General features: G+C 47.0%; 1 protein-coding gene across 6 annotated transcripts in view; it reads left to right on the top strand.

Moving 5' to 3' along the window:
- The window catches only part of LOC138291300 (ankyrin repeat domain-containing protein 17-like), a 1121799-nt gene that overhangs the window by 597048 nt on the left and 508763 nt on the right, over positions 1-15988 (top strand). For all 6 annotated transcript variants that reach the window (XM_069230308.1, XM_069230310.1, XM_069230309.1 and 3 more), the window contains exon 18: positions 7223-7368. In XM_069230308.1, the coding sequence (XP_069086409.1) occupies positions 7223-7368 (146 nt within the window). The remainder of the gene's footprint in view (positions 1-7222; positions 7369-15988) is intronic.

Raw genomic sequence — 15988 nt, forward strand, 5'->3', positions numbered from 1 at the left:
CATAAGACCTTCATAAAGTGATTTGTACGAGTTACGCATGGCCCCATTAGGAATATAACCACAGTAGACCTAACCAACTATCCGTCCAACAACTTTACAATAACACATTAAAAAGATCAGTCTCCTCAGAAAACTGGTATGTAGCAGCCTCACTGTATATCCTAACGCCGAGATTAGCTTGAACTGAATGCAACAACATATCTGGAGTGATAATCAAACCAGACATATAATATGCTAGACTAAACAGTCCTTATACCAAGAATTCAAAGAGAGAATTTATTTATTTAGTTAATGATACTCCCTCACTTAACACATGGTGCTGAATATTGACTAAGACACTAGTAAGCACTGGGCGTGGGAACTGCTTTTCCTGTAAAGGTAACTGTTTATTTGTATCTTGTCGGCCCCCTTGACTGGCTCCCCACAGAGTTGGTTGCCCAAAGTACTTCTAAGTAACCGCATGAAGTAACTTTTTGCTGAAAATTTGAATTTGCTAATGCTCGCTCATGATTGAGTGAAAAGTCTTACTTCATTGTTTCTTGTAAAATAAATATCTCGAATCTTCCAGTGGAGCTTTCTCATTTGGGTATGTATACATTTATGAAAATCCAACCTATTTTTATAAATTATCAGGTTTCATGAGTCTTCTTTCTTCAATTGCTTTGATGCTGTGTAAATGCTTTGCATTTGTTGCTTTGCTGGAGCCTGACTACTCGACTCCGAGGCTTGCCAGCTAAAGCCAAACAAAGCCTGACTGTTTCTAAGAAGAGCTGGTAGTGTATTTCACAGCGAGGTCTCACAACCACACCAATATAATACCCCCCTTTTTCCTGACAATAGCATTTCACAGAATACCCTCTCCGAAGGACTATGAATGAAACTGTCAGACACACATTTGTGAACAGTGACCCATTTAATGTTTTTTTTTTTTTTTTTTTTTAATGACTATCCAGGAAGCAAAGTCATATGAATGAAACTTAAATGCAGTAAGCATCACGGATGTTAAAGGGAAATGTGGTATTCCTAGCATCTGTAAATGATTTGGTTTTATTGTCTTCCTCGGATAGTCTCTAAGTGGAGATTAGGAGTGCGTAGGATGGGCAGCAAGGTGACATATTAAGATACTGTTCTACAGCCTCCACGTTCGTGAACATCGAGGACTTTCTAGCAGCCATGTTTTGTAGCGCGCACTATGGTGTGCCTCCTACCTCACTGAATTATTTTCTCATGTCTTTGGCGCATCTCGGTCTCTCATCTTTGGTACAACTGACACCGGGAAAGATCAGTACCTGAGAGACAGTAATTGTATCTACTTCTTGCTGCATGTCTCTTTATGCCCTATGAGGGATTCTTCCTGCAGAACAGCTAGCACCTTGCTGCTACAGATGGTTGCTTCTCTGATGAGAGAGGGTTCAGCTGCCAAATGAAGGTCATCAGATTTTCTTATATCGGGCATCCACTTAATCTGAAGATTCTCATCTCTTTGCTTTACCCCTTGGCCAATGCTGCTCTGTCTCCCTCGTGTGCTTCTCCTCCTGACTCCCTTGTACCTCTCCTTAAGTGCTACTTTTTCCTTCTTTCCCACCGAGTTATAAATCATTTGCCCTAGCCACTCCTTGCTCTCCCGCCAACCTGCTCTGTGGTACCTTTGTGCCTGACACTTAAAATATTTAAAATAATTATTTGGCGAGTTATAGCAGCAAATTAATGCCAGCCCTTCAGTCTTACAAAATATCACTTTTGCTAAAATCCATTATGGTTTCTTAATTTACCAATCTATCTTCAATTGGTATATAAAAAATGTTTCTTATGTCTTTGTAGGCATGCACATGCGGAATCTGCAGCATGCACTGAGGTTGCACATGCATACGTCATCACACGGCTACATCATTTGAGCTTTTTTTCTCTTTTTTTGCCGATGCTGCACAGCATCTGCAAAAAATGCATATTTATAATATTATACAGCATCTCAAGTGCAATGTGATTAGGGCCCACTCTGTTTCTTGTTGTATTTGATGAATTTTTCTTTCACTTTAATTCTTCAGGCTACATTACGATATAGCCTTTAGGCCATATGATGAGTCAGAGTTACAGTTAATTACAACAAACGAGCAGCCTATATTACAGAATGTATTACTTGATGTACTCCATAAAAAATGCTCAAATTTTAAACTCAGATTTGCAGTACTCTAGTTGTGAGACTGGGCTGAAGGTTGATAAGACTGCCAAAATAAGTACTTTGGAAAGACACTGTATCTCAGAATCTTATCGACTGCAACTGTATCTTTAAAACTTGTCCATGTAAATTAATATCTATATTGTAGGCCAATATAAAAGGATTCGAAGTAGCAATCCAATGGCTTTGAAATGTAATGGTTCTATGTAATGATATCCAAGGGCAGTGATTTTTTTAAGGTACCATAAGTGTGCATTGTTATTCAAAGCACAAAGCAAGTTGTTCAAGGGATAATTGTGAATGATTAAAATGGGTATTTTTTAAAATAAATTGAGAAACATCTGAGTAAAAATGTAAATTCGCAAATCAGTTTTCATTGGCTTTGATTAAACATTTCCATTAATGAATGCCATTATAGTAATTGACGCGAGCTTTCACACTATAAGCCTAAAAACGTAGTTTCCTACAGTATGAAGTTTTTTTTCCAATGAATATTACTAACTCCACAGGAAGCTGTATTGTAGAATAAGAGAGACTGAACAGGTCAAAGAGCCAGCAGTATGCCACAGTCCTAAATGTTTCAAAAGCAGACAAAAGACAAAAAAACATTTTCAGATTGATGCCACTAATTACGGATTCTTTTTTTTTTCCTTGCAGAACCACAGTTCAAATTTGTTGTATGAAATACTTTTCCAGTTTGTGAGGCAACCTGCAATAGAATTGATTTCCTGTGAAGTTATCATTATGATGTCAACATCTTTTTTTTCATTTCCGCTTTGGCAGTCTAAGGCAAATCTAGATAATGATTACCTTTAGTTACGTGCAAGACAACAGTACACTGACATTATTTGGAGTACACTATAAATGTATTGAAAAGGCACAAACCATGACAGATAAACGTGATGGAAAATGAAGATAAAAAGATTTAAAAAATGTTTTAATGGAAAAATATCAATGTTCGTTGTAGGAAGCTGACTCTGTATATACTGTACCAAAGTAAGGTATAATGTGCACAGGGTCCATTGGATCCCTAGAGGGTTTACATGGACGAAAGTAGATAATACTAATGCTCTCTTTTGTGGTAGTGTGGTTGAGCAGTTAGGCTTATCAGAGGGTGTAGTTCTAAGAATTTGTTGCACACACACAGTCAAGAATGAGGCACACACTCATTGACTAACTCCAGTCCAATGTTTTATGTATCAAAAAAAATATTATTTTATGTCTAGAACCAAAAGGATCTTTGTTGCAGGTAAGTACAGTTTAGAGAAAAGAATGTATCCCTTTCAAATATAAAATGCACTTTGTTTGTAATCCTCCCTGTCTCAGGGTACTGGCCCTGGGTGGTTTAGATCAGCACCGGCAGGGCCACAGGTCGGCACCAGACAAACCCACAGGGGCGGCAAGGTGCAGGGTGCAAACAAGGCATCGGGCGGCTGATGCTTTCCTATAAGGAACTCTGGATTCACAATGAGGCTGCAGGCTTGGGCCAGGCAGGGTCGGCTGAAAAAGACCAATGGCTAGACAGGTACTTTGAGGTTCCTCTGGACATAGATGAACCATTGGCTGAGTTCCCCAAGGCCGGGGGGCTGCGGGTGCAGGTGTACCTTTAGGCAATGGGTATCTTCACTGGTCGTGGTCAGGAGATCCTCTGGATTCTGGCTGCAGGCATTGTTGTGGTGATCAAGAGTGGTCAACCCGGGGTGGACTCGAGGTCAGAATCGCCTGGGGACTCTCTGGTCAGGTGGGTCACATGGACGTGGGCCGTGGGCGTCTGGTGCAGAGTGGGCAGGACTCACAGATCCGGAGGGTGCTGGAGTCCTTGTTGGGAGGTTTCTTTGTGGACAGGGCCGCTGTCTTCGGGAGACCTTGGTCTTTAGGGAAGTCAAGCAGTCCTCAGGGAGTTTGTAGAGGTCACTGGTACTGCAGGATGAGTCGTCCTCTTGTAGCTGGAGTCTTGAAGCTGCAGACAAGCTGTTAGGGCTGGGGCCAGGTCAGTTGTCTGGAGCCTTCACTGCTAGTGCGCCTCTTCATCCTTCATCTTTAGGTCACTAGGAATCTGAAGAGCAAGGTTCAGGGATGCCCCTAAATAGTATATGTAGGGGCATTACAGGGGTCGGAGGGCAGTAGCCAATGGCTGCTGACCCTGAAGGTGGCTACATCCTTCCTGTGCCCACTCCCCTTGTTGAGGTCGGCATATACCTAACCATATTGGCTATCACCCTCCAATACAAGGTAAAGGATTCTTCCTGGAGGGGTTCACCTCACCTCTGGGCACCCCAGTTGTGGTCCCAGCTGGGGTGGGCACTACTCCTGTTACTTACAAATTTTTCTACCGGACCTGCTGCCAAAAGTGGGGCTTGGTCCGTGGGGGGTGGGCATCTCCACTAGCTGGAGTGCCCTGAGGCAGCACAACAAAAGGTAGGAGCCTTTTTGGCTTACTTCCAAGTGTTGCTGTTCCTGCATGGGGGAGGTGTGAAGCACCTCCTCCAAGAGCAGGCTTTGTCACTCACTCCTGAGAACACAAAGGTTTTTACACCATGGGGTCAGTAACTCGTCTGGTAGTGACAGGCTTGCATAGACTGGTCAGCCACGCACTAGAGAGTCGGGTGAATTTTAGGGGCCATCTCTGAGATGCCCTATGTGTGCATTTTACAGTAAATTCAACAGTGGCATCAGTGTGGGTATATTGAGCTGAGAAGTTTGATACCAAACTTCCCAGTCTTCAGTGAGACCATCATGGAGCTGTGGAGTTCCTAAAGACAAACTCCCAGCCCATGTACTCAATATAGCTGCACTGCACTTCCAGGGTCTAAGAATGGACTTAGACACTGTAGGGGCATATTGCTCATGCAACTGTGCACTCACCTGTAGTGTAGTGCACCCTGTCTTAGGGCTGTAAATCTTGCTATAGGGGTGACTTACTTATGCCACAGGCAGTGGTTTGTGGGTGTGGCACCCAGGGAGGGATGCCATGTCGACTTTAACTTTTTCTCTCTCTCCCCCCTCCCAAAAAAAAAAACACCCAGTCTGCAATGGCAGTGTGCATGTGTTTGGTGAGGGGCCATTAGGGTGGCATAATACATGCTGCAGCCGTTGGGGACCCTCTATGACCACAGGGTCTTTGGTACAACTGGTACCATTCACAAGGGACTTCACTGTGTCCCAGAGGTATGCCAATTGTGAAAGGAATGGTACCGTTTAGGGAAAGAAAACAAGTGCTGAGGCCCGTTTAGCAGGATCCCAGCAAACATTGTCAAGTTAGCACCAGAGATTAGGCAAGAAGTGTGGAGTAACCATGCCAAAAGGGCCACTTTCCTACATTCGTAGTTTACTAGTATTTTCTGACAAAGGTAATGCAACCCAAGTCTTCAGAACATACACAAAAACACTTTGCACGTTTACTTTAATTTAGGAAAATCGTGAATGGTTTTGAATCAATCTTTGTGTTGGCCCCTTGCTATTGGCTTTCTCGTTGATATCGTGTCCCTACTTTTTATTTGGTTGCCTTCCAAACAGTTCTTTTTTTTTTTTTTTTGTCCCATCTCTGAATCATTTCTTCTTTCTCATGTTCTCATTTGATGACTTGCATCATTGTGTTGCGGACATCTGGCAGCTATTTTCAGTTAGATTTTTAGCACTCTATGCTCTCTTCTCCAGTGCCCCCCCTTGCTTAATTTTTTTACTTTTTTTCAACAAATTGATGTTTTGGCGAGGGCCTGGCATACCTGGAAACCCGATATTGGTGGTATTCTAAAACATTTTCCACCTACACCCTCAAACACACATGTATTGTTAAAAGTTGTTTTGGATGCAGCAACTGTTTCAAGCAAGGGAATGGCAAGCAAGAAGTCCGCAACTTTTATGGGTGCTGGGAAAGTTCATTTCGCCAAGGTGAAAAATGTTCTCTTGGCATTAAGTCTGTAGCATTGTGTTAATAAATCTGTCTCTTTTGATTGATTTTTTTGCTTTTGATCATTAAAAAATAAAATATCCGTTTTCATCCAGATGAATAAATTATTCAGATTATCTGTTTGAGATGTTCATAATCATACTAGATAAGGGTAACCCATGTATCCATATGTGGGCAGTGGGTAATGCTGTGTAGGGTAATTTCAATACAACATTGCTGGTTTGATAGAATTTCTGGCTTACAGTTGTCCAATGTTCATTTCATATACATATATTAGGCAGTATCAAAATATACATCCACAGTACGACAAATTTAATTGATATCTGTTTACAAAGTGTCCTATAAAAAGGTGCTCAAGGGTGATCACGCACGAATTGCAATGTGTGTGTGTGTGTGTGTGTGTGTGTGTGTGTGTGTGTGTGTGTGTGTGATATATATATAAAACGACTGCACACAGGGCAATACATGGTGTAGAATTGATGACCATATAACGTGTCCCCTCCCAAACTGTACGATTTGTAGCACAGTGCCCCAGCCTCATTGCTATGTCAACAGTGTTTTGACAGGCCGAGTGATAAGGGTCACTGGGAGCTGTGTAGATGGAGTACACAATAGGTATTGGGGGTAAAGTATAGCACAAAAAATTACTTAAATGAAAAAAACACTGTGACTGGGTGAATATTTTTATAACGATACTGAATGAGAATGAGCCTGTTATGTTCCTCAGTTTTGCATATTGCACTGCCCTATCGTGCCATCAGTTTATTTTGTATGTTCACTCGCCTTAAACTGTGTGATAACCACCAAGCAGCTCTTTATCCAAACTAAGAAAATAAATTACATTTGTTTTTACTGTCCATAGTTATTTTGTTACTGCCTGTTATTATTCTTAACATGTATTTTGGATAACTGTAATCCTTACATTGTATCAAACAAATAATATTGTACCCAAATGACCTTGCAGTGAACCACGGTTGGTTTTACATAACATTTGTGTCCAGCATTTCTTTATATAAACTTTAATAGTCATTATGACCAGCAAATACTTATTTGCCAAAGGTGTTCACAGTAGTTGTTTTTTTATTACATGGTCAGTATGCAAGCTGTTCTTAAACATACATTTTGTTTTGTCACAGGTTTCACCCCGCTTATCTTGGCTGCTACGGCTGGACATGTTGGAGTTGTAGAGATATTGCTGGACAATGGAGCTGATATTGAAGCTCAGTCAGAGCGAACTAAGGACACTCCTTTATCTCTAGCATGCTCTGGTGGCCGACAGGAGGTACTTGTGTTTACTTTTTTTCCTGGAGTTTTCAAAATGAGCAACCATGTAGAGTTTATAAGCAAATTAACTTAGTTTTGAAATGTATTTACTAGTCTCACAATCTCACGTCAAATAAATGACTGTCAAAGTCAAAAATTATTTCTTCACCATTTGTTTCTGCTTTATGCATTTGTTCTCACTGTTTCTCTTGGGTTGTGGCTTTCTGTTTCAGGGTGTGTAGGAAAGAGTCTTTTTGACTTTTCCCCCACCTCCCCCAACACACACACACACACACACACACACACACACACACTTTTTGCCTGTTTTCTGGTGCAATTTCGACTGAAAGTGCACTGCGTCCATGCTAAATAGGTCCCCAATGCCAGATCTCTTTCCTCTAAACTGCACAGTTATTCCCAATTGGCAAAACTTTTGCTACCGCTATAAGTCTCTAGTAAATGATACAAATGGTACTCCTGGTACCTAGGGCATGTTGTACTAAAGGGAGGCCCCTGAGGGCTGCAGTACGAATTCTGCCACCCTCATGGACCGTCTCACTAAGTGCCCTCAGTGCTGCTTTGGCAGGCTGCGTGTCTTTGTGCAGAACTAAAATGAAAACACGTCATAGCACACAACCTGTGTACTCTGTCCTCTTTACACTACATGCTATATATGTGTCACCCCTCCTGCAGGCCTTACACCCCTAAAGGCAGGGTGCATTATATTACATGTGGGGGCATACCTGCATGAGCAGATATGCTCCTGCTATGTCTTTGTCGATCCTCAGGTATAGTAAGTGAACATTGAAGCCATTTTAAGTACATGTGCTAGACACTGGTCATTACGTGTTCTCCATCTACTCGATGGCTTCACTGACAATAGGGATGTTTGGTATCAAACATCTCGTATTATTAAACCCTTGCTGAATCCAGTGATGGATTTATTAAAACATGCACTCCGAAGGCACCATAGAGGTGCCCCCTGAAAACTTTCCAACTCCTAGTGTGAGCACTGACTGGTCAAAGCCTGCTCTGGGCAGAGGTGTGACCTCCTCTCCTAGGCAGGATGGACATTCTAGGGTGGGGAACTTCAAAAGCCTTGCCGTCTTTGAAATGCGACCCAGGCCTTTCAAAATGTTAGAGCAGGGCGACCCCCAGTTCCTGACCCCACTTCTGGCAGCAGGACTGACAGGAAAACTAAGTAAATTAGGAGGCGTGCCCACTTCATGCCAGTCCCACCCTTAAGGTGGACAAGCTGAAGTGGACACTACTTTTTAAATTCTTCCATCGTGTATGGAAGAAATTAGGCCAATAGGGTTTGGGCTATGCCACTCCCCAATGGAAGGGTCTTAGAAAGGGTGTAGTCACCTTATAGGTGAGTAGCCCATTGTCTACCACCTGGCACTCCCTGTAACGCCCCTAAGTTGAGTATTTAGGTGGAACTTCTGAACACTAGAATGAGATTCCTGTTGACCTAAGAAGAGTCGAACACCGCAGAAGTCACGCAGCAGAGAATACTGAAGACACCAGCTAACTAGGCCCCAGCCCTACCGGCCTGTCTGCAGCTTTCAAAGAGATTTGCATCTAGAAGACGACGGTCCTGCAGCCCAGCGATCTCTAAAGCCTTGAGAGGTCTGTCTACCTTCTATAAAGACAAAGACGTCCGATGGATAGCAGACCTGCTCAAAACAATCTCTAAATAAGTATTCTCCTGAGGAACCACACAACCGCTGCCTAGAATCATCTCTGCACCCGACACCCATGACCCGAGTCCAAGTGGCCCAACAGTCCAGTGAAGGTTCCCCGGTGCTTCTGACCAAGAGTCCACTGTTGGCTGATGCCAGCTGGACTAAACAGCGACGCCTGCAGCCTAAATCCAAGGACCCCCTCCGATTGCGACCTGCCTGGCAAGCTGTTTGACGCCAAAAGCCCCCCCCCACCCGCACCTGGAGCCCCTGGGCCTTGGGGAGGTGGACCCTTGGTATCTCTGACCACTGCCACCTCTACTTACTTGGGCAGCTGTGGGTTGACCTCTCCTGGCCAGAGCCTGCAGCCTGTTTCTGAAAGTGATCTCCGTTGAATAATATTGGGTGCCCAATGCTGTGTTGGCACTCTGCACCTGGCTTCCCCATTGCTGCTGATGGTGTACGTTTGCTGTTTTTGTGGCCCCCCTTGTACTTATCTCAAATCCAGGAGATCGACCCTTGTCACCTCTTTAATCACCTGTAAACAACAATTCAGCAGATATCCCCATCTCCATTAGGATTATTGGGCTCCTAATGTTTTGCAGGCACTGTGCACCCGGCCGCCCCTGTGCGGCTGAGTGTAGGGAAATGCCTCCCTTGGCATGGTTACCCCCTAACTTTTTGCCTTTTGTTAATGCTAGTTGTGATTAAAAGTGTGATGGGATCCTGTTAACCAGGCCCCAGCCCCAGTGTTCTTTCTCTTAACTATATCTTTGCTCCCACAATTGGCACAGTCCTGGCAACTGGTACCCCTGGGACCAACGGCCCAGTGGCCAGGGAAGGTCTTTAAGTGCTGCAGCATGTATTATGCCACCCTGGGGACCCCTCACTCAGCACATGCACACTGCCTCACAGCTTGTGTGTGCTGGTGGGGAGAAAAAAAACTACGTCGACACAGCACTCCCCTTAGGGTGCCATGCCCTCAACCCACTGCCTGTGGCATAGGTAATTCACCCCTCTAGCAGCCCTTACAGCCCTAAGGCAGGGTGCACTGTACCACAGGTGAGGGCATAGTTGCATGAGCCCTATGCCCCTACAGTGTCTAAGCCAAACCTTAGGCATTGTAAGTGCAGGGTAGCCATAAAGAGTATATGGTCTGGGAGTCTGTCAGTTACAAACCCCACAGTTCCATAATGGCTACACTGAAATCTGGGAAGTTTGGTATCAAATCTCTCAGCACATTAAATACACACTGATGCCAGAGTGGGATTTATTGAAAAATGCACACACAGGACATCTTAGAGATGCCCCCTGCATACTACTCTAATTCCTAGTGTTAGGCTGACCACAACCAGACGGGTTTCTTGCCACATGGGGGTGAGTGCCTTTGTCACACTGTGGCCAGGAACAAAGCCTGCACTGGGTGGAGGCGCTTCTCACCACCCCCTGCAGGAACAAAGGCTCATTCCTGTTGTTACAGCACCCCAGGGCATCCCAGCTAGAGGAGATGCCTGCCCCTCTGTACACAGCCCCCACTTTTGGCGGCAAGTCCGGAGGAGATGATGAGGAAAACAAGAAGTCGCCCACCAGTCAGGACAGCTCCTAAGGTGTCGTAAGCTGCGGTGACCCCCTGCCTTAAGAAATCCTCCATCTTGGTTTTGGAGGATTCCCCAATAGGAATAAGGATGTGCCCCCTTCCCCTCAGGGAGGGGGCACAAAGAGGAGGTGGCCACCCTCCCGGACAGTAGCCATTGGCTACTGCCCCCAGACCTAAACACCCCACTAAATTGAGACCCAAAACCCAAGAAATCAGATTCCTGCAACTTGAAGAAAGGACGACTGCTGACCTGAAAGACGACGGAGACCACAACTGACTTGGCCCCAGCCCTACCGGTCTGTCTCCCAACTCAAAGAACCTGAACAGCGACATATCCAGCGGGACCAGCGACCTCTGAGGACTCAGAGGACTGACTCGCATCTAAAGGACCAAGAACATCCCGAGGACAGCGTCTCTGGCCAGAAACTACAAAACCGCAACAAGAAACCAACTTTAAAGAGAGACACTGCACCAGACGCCCCCGGCTTGAGTGTTGAGAAACCACCACTACAGAGAAGACTCCCAGGTGACTCCAACGACGTGGACACCCTGAGTCGACCTCCCTGCACCCCCACAGCGACGCCTGCATAGAGGATCCAGAGGCTCCCCCTGACCGCTACTGCCTGGTATCAAAGGAACCCGACGCCTGGACCAAGCACTGCACCCGCAGCCCCCAGGACTGAGAGGAACCACCTACCAGTGCAGGAGTGACCAGCAGGCGACCCTCATCCTAGCCCAGTCGGTGGCTGGCCTGAGAAGCCCCCCTGTGCTCTGCCTGCAACCCGACGCCTACTTTGCACACTGCACCCGGCCGCCCCTGTGCCGCTGAGGGTGTGTTTTGTGTGCTTGTCCCCCTCCCCCTGTGCTCTACAAAACCCCCCTGGTCTGCTCCCTGTGGACGCGCAGGTACTTCCTGCTAGCAGACTGGAACCAGAGCACCCCTGTTCTCCATAGGCTCCTATGTGTTTTGGGCCCTCCTTTGACCGCTTCACCTAACTGGCCCTGTGTTGCTGGTGCTGTGGCTTTGGGGTTGCCTTGAACTCCCCTCAGAGTGCCATGCCAACAACTCACTTCCTGTGGCATAGGTAAGTCACCTCTCTAGCAGGCCTTACAGCCCTAAAGCAGGGTGCACTATACCACAGGTGAGGGCATAACTGCGTGAGCACTATGCCCCTACAGTGTCTAAGCAAAACCTGAGGCATTGTAAGTGCAGGGTAGCCATAAAGAGTATATGGTCTGGGAGTTTGTCAAATACAAACTCCACAGTTCTATAATGGCTACACTGAATACTGGGAAGTTTGGTATCAAACTTCTCAGCACAATAAATCCACACTGATGCCAGTGTGAGATTTATTGAGAAATGCACTCAGAGGGCATCTTAGAGATGCCAGCCCTACTGCTAGTGCTAGGCTGACTGGTCTCTGCCAGCCTGCCACTTCCAAACTAGTCTCTGGCCACACGGGGTGAGTGCCTTTGTGCACTCTGTGACAAGGAACAAAGCCTGTCCTGGGTGTAGGTGCCTCACACCTCCCCCTGCAGGAAATGTAACACTTGGCAGTGAGCCTCAAAGGCTCAAGCCTGGCGTTAAAAAGCCCCGAGGCACTCCAGCTAGTGGAGATGCCCGCCCCCCTGGACACAGCCCCCACTTTTGGCGGCAGATGAGAAACACAAGGAAGACTCACCCTCCAGCCAGGACAGCCCCTAAGGTGTCCAGAGCTGAGGTGACCCCTTCCTTATAAGATCCTCCATCTTGCTTTGGAGTATTTAGCCCAATAGGATTAGGGATGTGCTCCCCTCCCCAAAGGGAAGAGGCACAAGGAGGGTGTATGCCCCCTTAGGGACGGTAGCCATTGGCTACTGCCCTTCAGTCCTAAACACACTACTAAATCTAGTATTTAGGGGCGACCCTGAACCCAGGAAATCAGATTCCTGACGACCGAACAGGAAGGAGGACTGCTGACCTGAAAACTCAGCAGAGGAGGAGGAGACAACAACTGCTTTGGCCCCAGCCCTCTGGCCTGTCTCCAGATTCAAAGATCCTGCAACGCAGACAGCGGGCCCAGCGACCTCTGCCGACTCAGAGGACTGCCCTGCAATTCCAAAGGACCAAGAAAATCCAGTGGACAGCGGCTCTGTCCAAAGCAAGCAGAAGAAACTATCTTTAAAGGGACTCTCACCTCACTCCTGAAGCGTGAGTCCTCAACACTCTATGCCTGACGCCCCCGGCCTGTGTCCAGAGACACCAACACCGCAGGGAGGACCCCCAGGCAACACCCACAACCTGTCCACCCTGAGACGACCTCCCTGCACCCCCATGACGACGCCTGCACAGAGAATCCAGAGTATCCCCCTGATCGCGACTGCCCGTAACAAAGAACCCGACACCTGGAAGAAGCACTGCACCTGCAGCCCCAAGGCCCGAGAGGAACCAACTGCCGGTGCAGGAGTGACCAGCAGAAGCCCTCATCTTTGCCCAGTCGGTGGCTGGCCCCAGAAGCCCCCAGTGCCCTGCCTGCATTGCCAGAGTGACCCCTGGGTCCCTCCATTGATTTCAGTCACAAATCCGAAACTTTGTTTGCACCCTGCACCCAGCCACCCCTGCGCCGCTGAGAGTGTATTTTGTGTGCCTGTTTGGGAAAACATCAGCCCCCCTCCACAGTGCTCTACAAAAAAAACCTGGTCTGCTCCCCGAAGACGCAGGTACTTAACTGCTAGCAGACTGGAACCGGAGCATCCCTAGCCTCCGTAGGCACTTATGTTATTTGGGCCCCTCTTTGACCTCTGCACCTTACCAGCCCTGTGTTGCTGGGTGTTTGGGGTTAACTTGGACCCTCAACGTTGGGCTGCCTATGCCCCGGACACTGAACTTGTAAGTGCTTTACTTACCTGACAAACTAACTATTACTTACCTCCCCCAGGAACTGTTGAATTTTGCAGTGTCCACTTTTAAAATAGCTTATTGCCATTTTATTCTAAACTGTGTACATGACTGTTTTGATTCAAAGTTGTATATTTACCAATGCCAAGTATCTTTCAATTTATGTACCTACTTGAAATCTGAATCTTGTGGTTCTAAAATTAAGAAAATACTATTTTTCTATATAAAAACCTATTGGCCTGGAGTGAAGTCTTTAAGTGTGTTCCCATTTATTGCCTGTGTGTGTGTGTACAACAAATGCTTACCACTACTGTAGGAAGTTGGCTCTGTAGGTGCTATTTCAAAGTAAGGAATAGCATGCACAGAGTCCAAGGGTTCCCCTTAGAGGTAAAATAGTGGTAAAAAGAGATAATACTAATGCTCTATTTTGTGGTAGTGTGGTCGAGCAGTAGGCTTATCCAAGGAGTAGTGTTAAGCATTTGTTGTACATACACATAGACAATAAATGAGGTACACACACTCGGAGACAAATCCAGCCAATAGGTTTTGTATAGAAAAATATCTTTTCTTAGTTTATTTTAAGAACCACAGGTTCAAATTTAACATGTAATATCTTGTTTGTAAGGTATTGCAGGTAAGTACATTAGGAACTTTGAATCATTTCAATTGCATGTATACTTTTCAAGTTATTCACAAATAGCTATTTCCAAAGTGGAAACTTAGTGCAATTTTCACAGTTCCTGGGGGAGGTAAGTTTTTGTTAGTTTTACCAGGTAAGTAAGACACTTACAGGGTTCAGTTCTTGGTCCAAGGTAGCCCACCGTTGGGGGTTCAGAGCAACCCCAAAGTTACCACACCAGCAGCTCAGGGCCGGTCAGGTGCAGAGTTCAAAGTGGTGCCCAAAACGCATAGGCTTCAATGGAGAGAAGGGGGTGCCCCGGTTCCGGTCTGCTTGCAGGTAAGTACCCGCGTCTTCGGAGGGCAGACCAGGGGGGTTTTGTAGGGCACCGGGGGGGACACAAGCCCACACAGAAATTTCACCCTCAGCGGCGCTGGGGCGGCCGGGTGCAGTGTTAGAACAGGCGTCGGGTTCGCAATGTAAGTCAATGAGAGATCAAGGGATCTCTTCAGCGCTGCAGGCAGGCAAGGGGGGGCTTCCTCGGGGAAACCTCCACTTGGGCAAGGGAGAGGGACTCCTGGGGGTCACTTCTGCAGTGAAAGTCCGGTCCTTCAGGTCCTGGGGGCTGCGGGTGCAGGGTCTTTTCCAGGCGTCGGGACTTAGGTTTCAGAGAGTCGCGGTCAGGGGAAGCCTCGGGATTCCCTCTGCAGGCGGCGCTGTGGGGGCTCAGGGGGGACAGGTTTTGGTACTCACAGTCGTAGAGTAGTCCGGGGGTCCTCCCTGAGGTGTTGGTTCTCCACCAGCCGAGTCTGGGTCGCCGGGTGCAGTGTTGCAAGTCTCACGCTTCTTGCGGGGAGATTGCAGGGTTCTTTAAAGCTGCTTCTTGAAACAGTTGCAGTCTTTTTGGAGCAGGTCCGCTGTCCTCGGGAGTTTCTTGTCGTCGTCGAAGCAGGGCAGTCCTCAGAGGATGCAGAGGTCGCTGGTCCCTTTGGAAGGCGTCGCTGGAGCAGAGTTCTTTGGAAGGCAGGAGACAGGCTGGTGAGTTTCTGGAGCCAAGGCAGTTGTTGTCTTCTGGTCTTCCTCTGCAGGGGTTTTCAGCTAGGCAGTCCTTCTTGTTGTTGCAGCAATCTAATTTTCTAGGGTTCAGGGTAGCCCTTAAATACTAAATTTAAGGGCGTGTTTAGGTCTGGGGGGTTAGTAGCCAATGGCTACTAGCCCTGAGGGTGGGTACACCCTCTTTGTGCCTCCTCCCAAGGGGAGGGGGTCACAATCCTAACCCTATTGGGGGAATCCTCCATCTGCAAGATGGAGGATTTCTAAAAGTCAGAGTCACCTCAGCTCAGGACACCTTAGGGGCTGTCCTGACTGGCCAGTGACTCCTCCTTGTTGCTTTCTTTGTTCCCTCCAGCCTTGCCGCCAAAAGTGGGGGCCGTGGCAGGAGGGGGCGGGCAACTCCACTAAGCTGGAGTGCCCTGCTGGGCTGTGACAAAGGGGTGAGCCTTTGAGGCTCACCGCCAGGTGTTACAGCTCCTGCCTGGGGGAGGTGTTAGCATCTCCACCCAGTGCAGGCTTTGTTACTGGCCTCAGAGTGACAAAGGCACTCTCCCCATGGGGCCAGCAACATGTCTCTAGTGTGGCAGACTGCTGGAACTAGTCAGCCTACACAGACAGTCGGTTAAGTTTCAGGGGGCACCTCTAAGGTGCCCTCTGGGGTGTATTTTGCAATAAAATGTACACTGGCATCAGTGTGCATTTATTGTGCTGAGAAGTTTGATACCAAACTTCCCAGTTTTCAGTGTAGCCATTATGGTGCTGTGGAGTTCGTGTTTGACAGACTCCCAGACCATATACTCTTATGGC

The sequence above is a fragment of the Pleurodeles waltl genome, chromosome 1_1, assembly GCF_031143425.1.
Source record: "Pleurodeles waltl isolate 20211129_DDA chromosome 1_1, aPleWal1.hap1.20221129, whole genome shotgun sequence".
NCBI lineage: Eukaryota > Metazoa > Chordata > Amphibia > Caudata > Salamandridae > Pleurodeles > Pleurodeles waltl.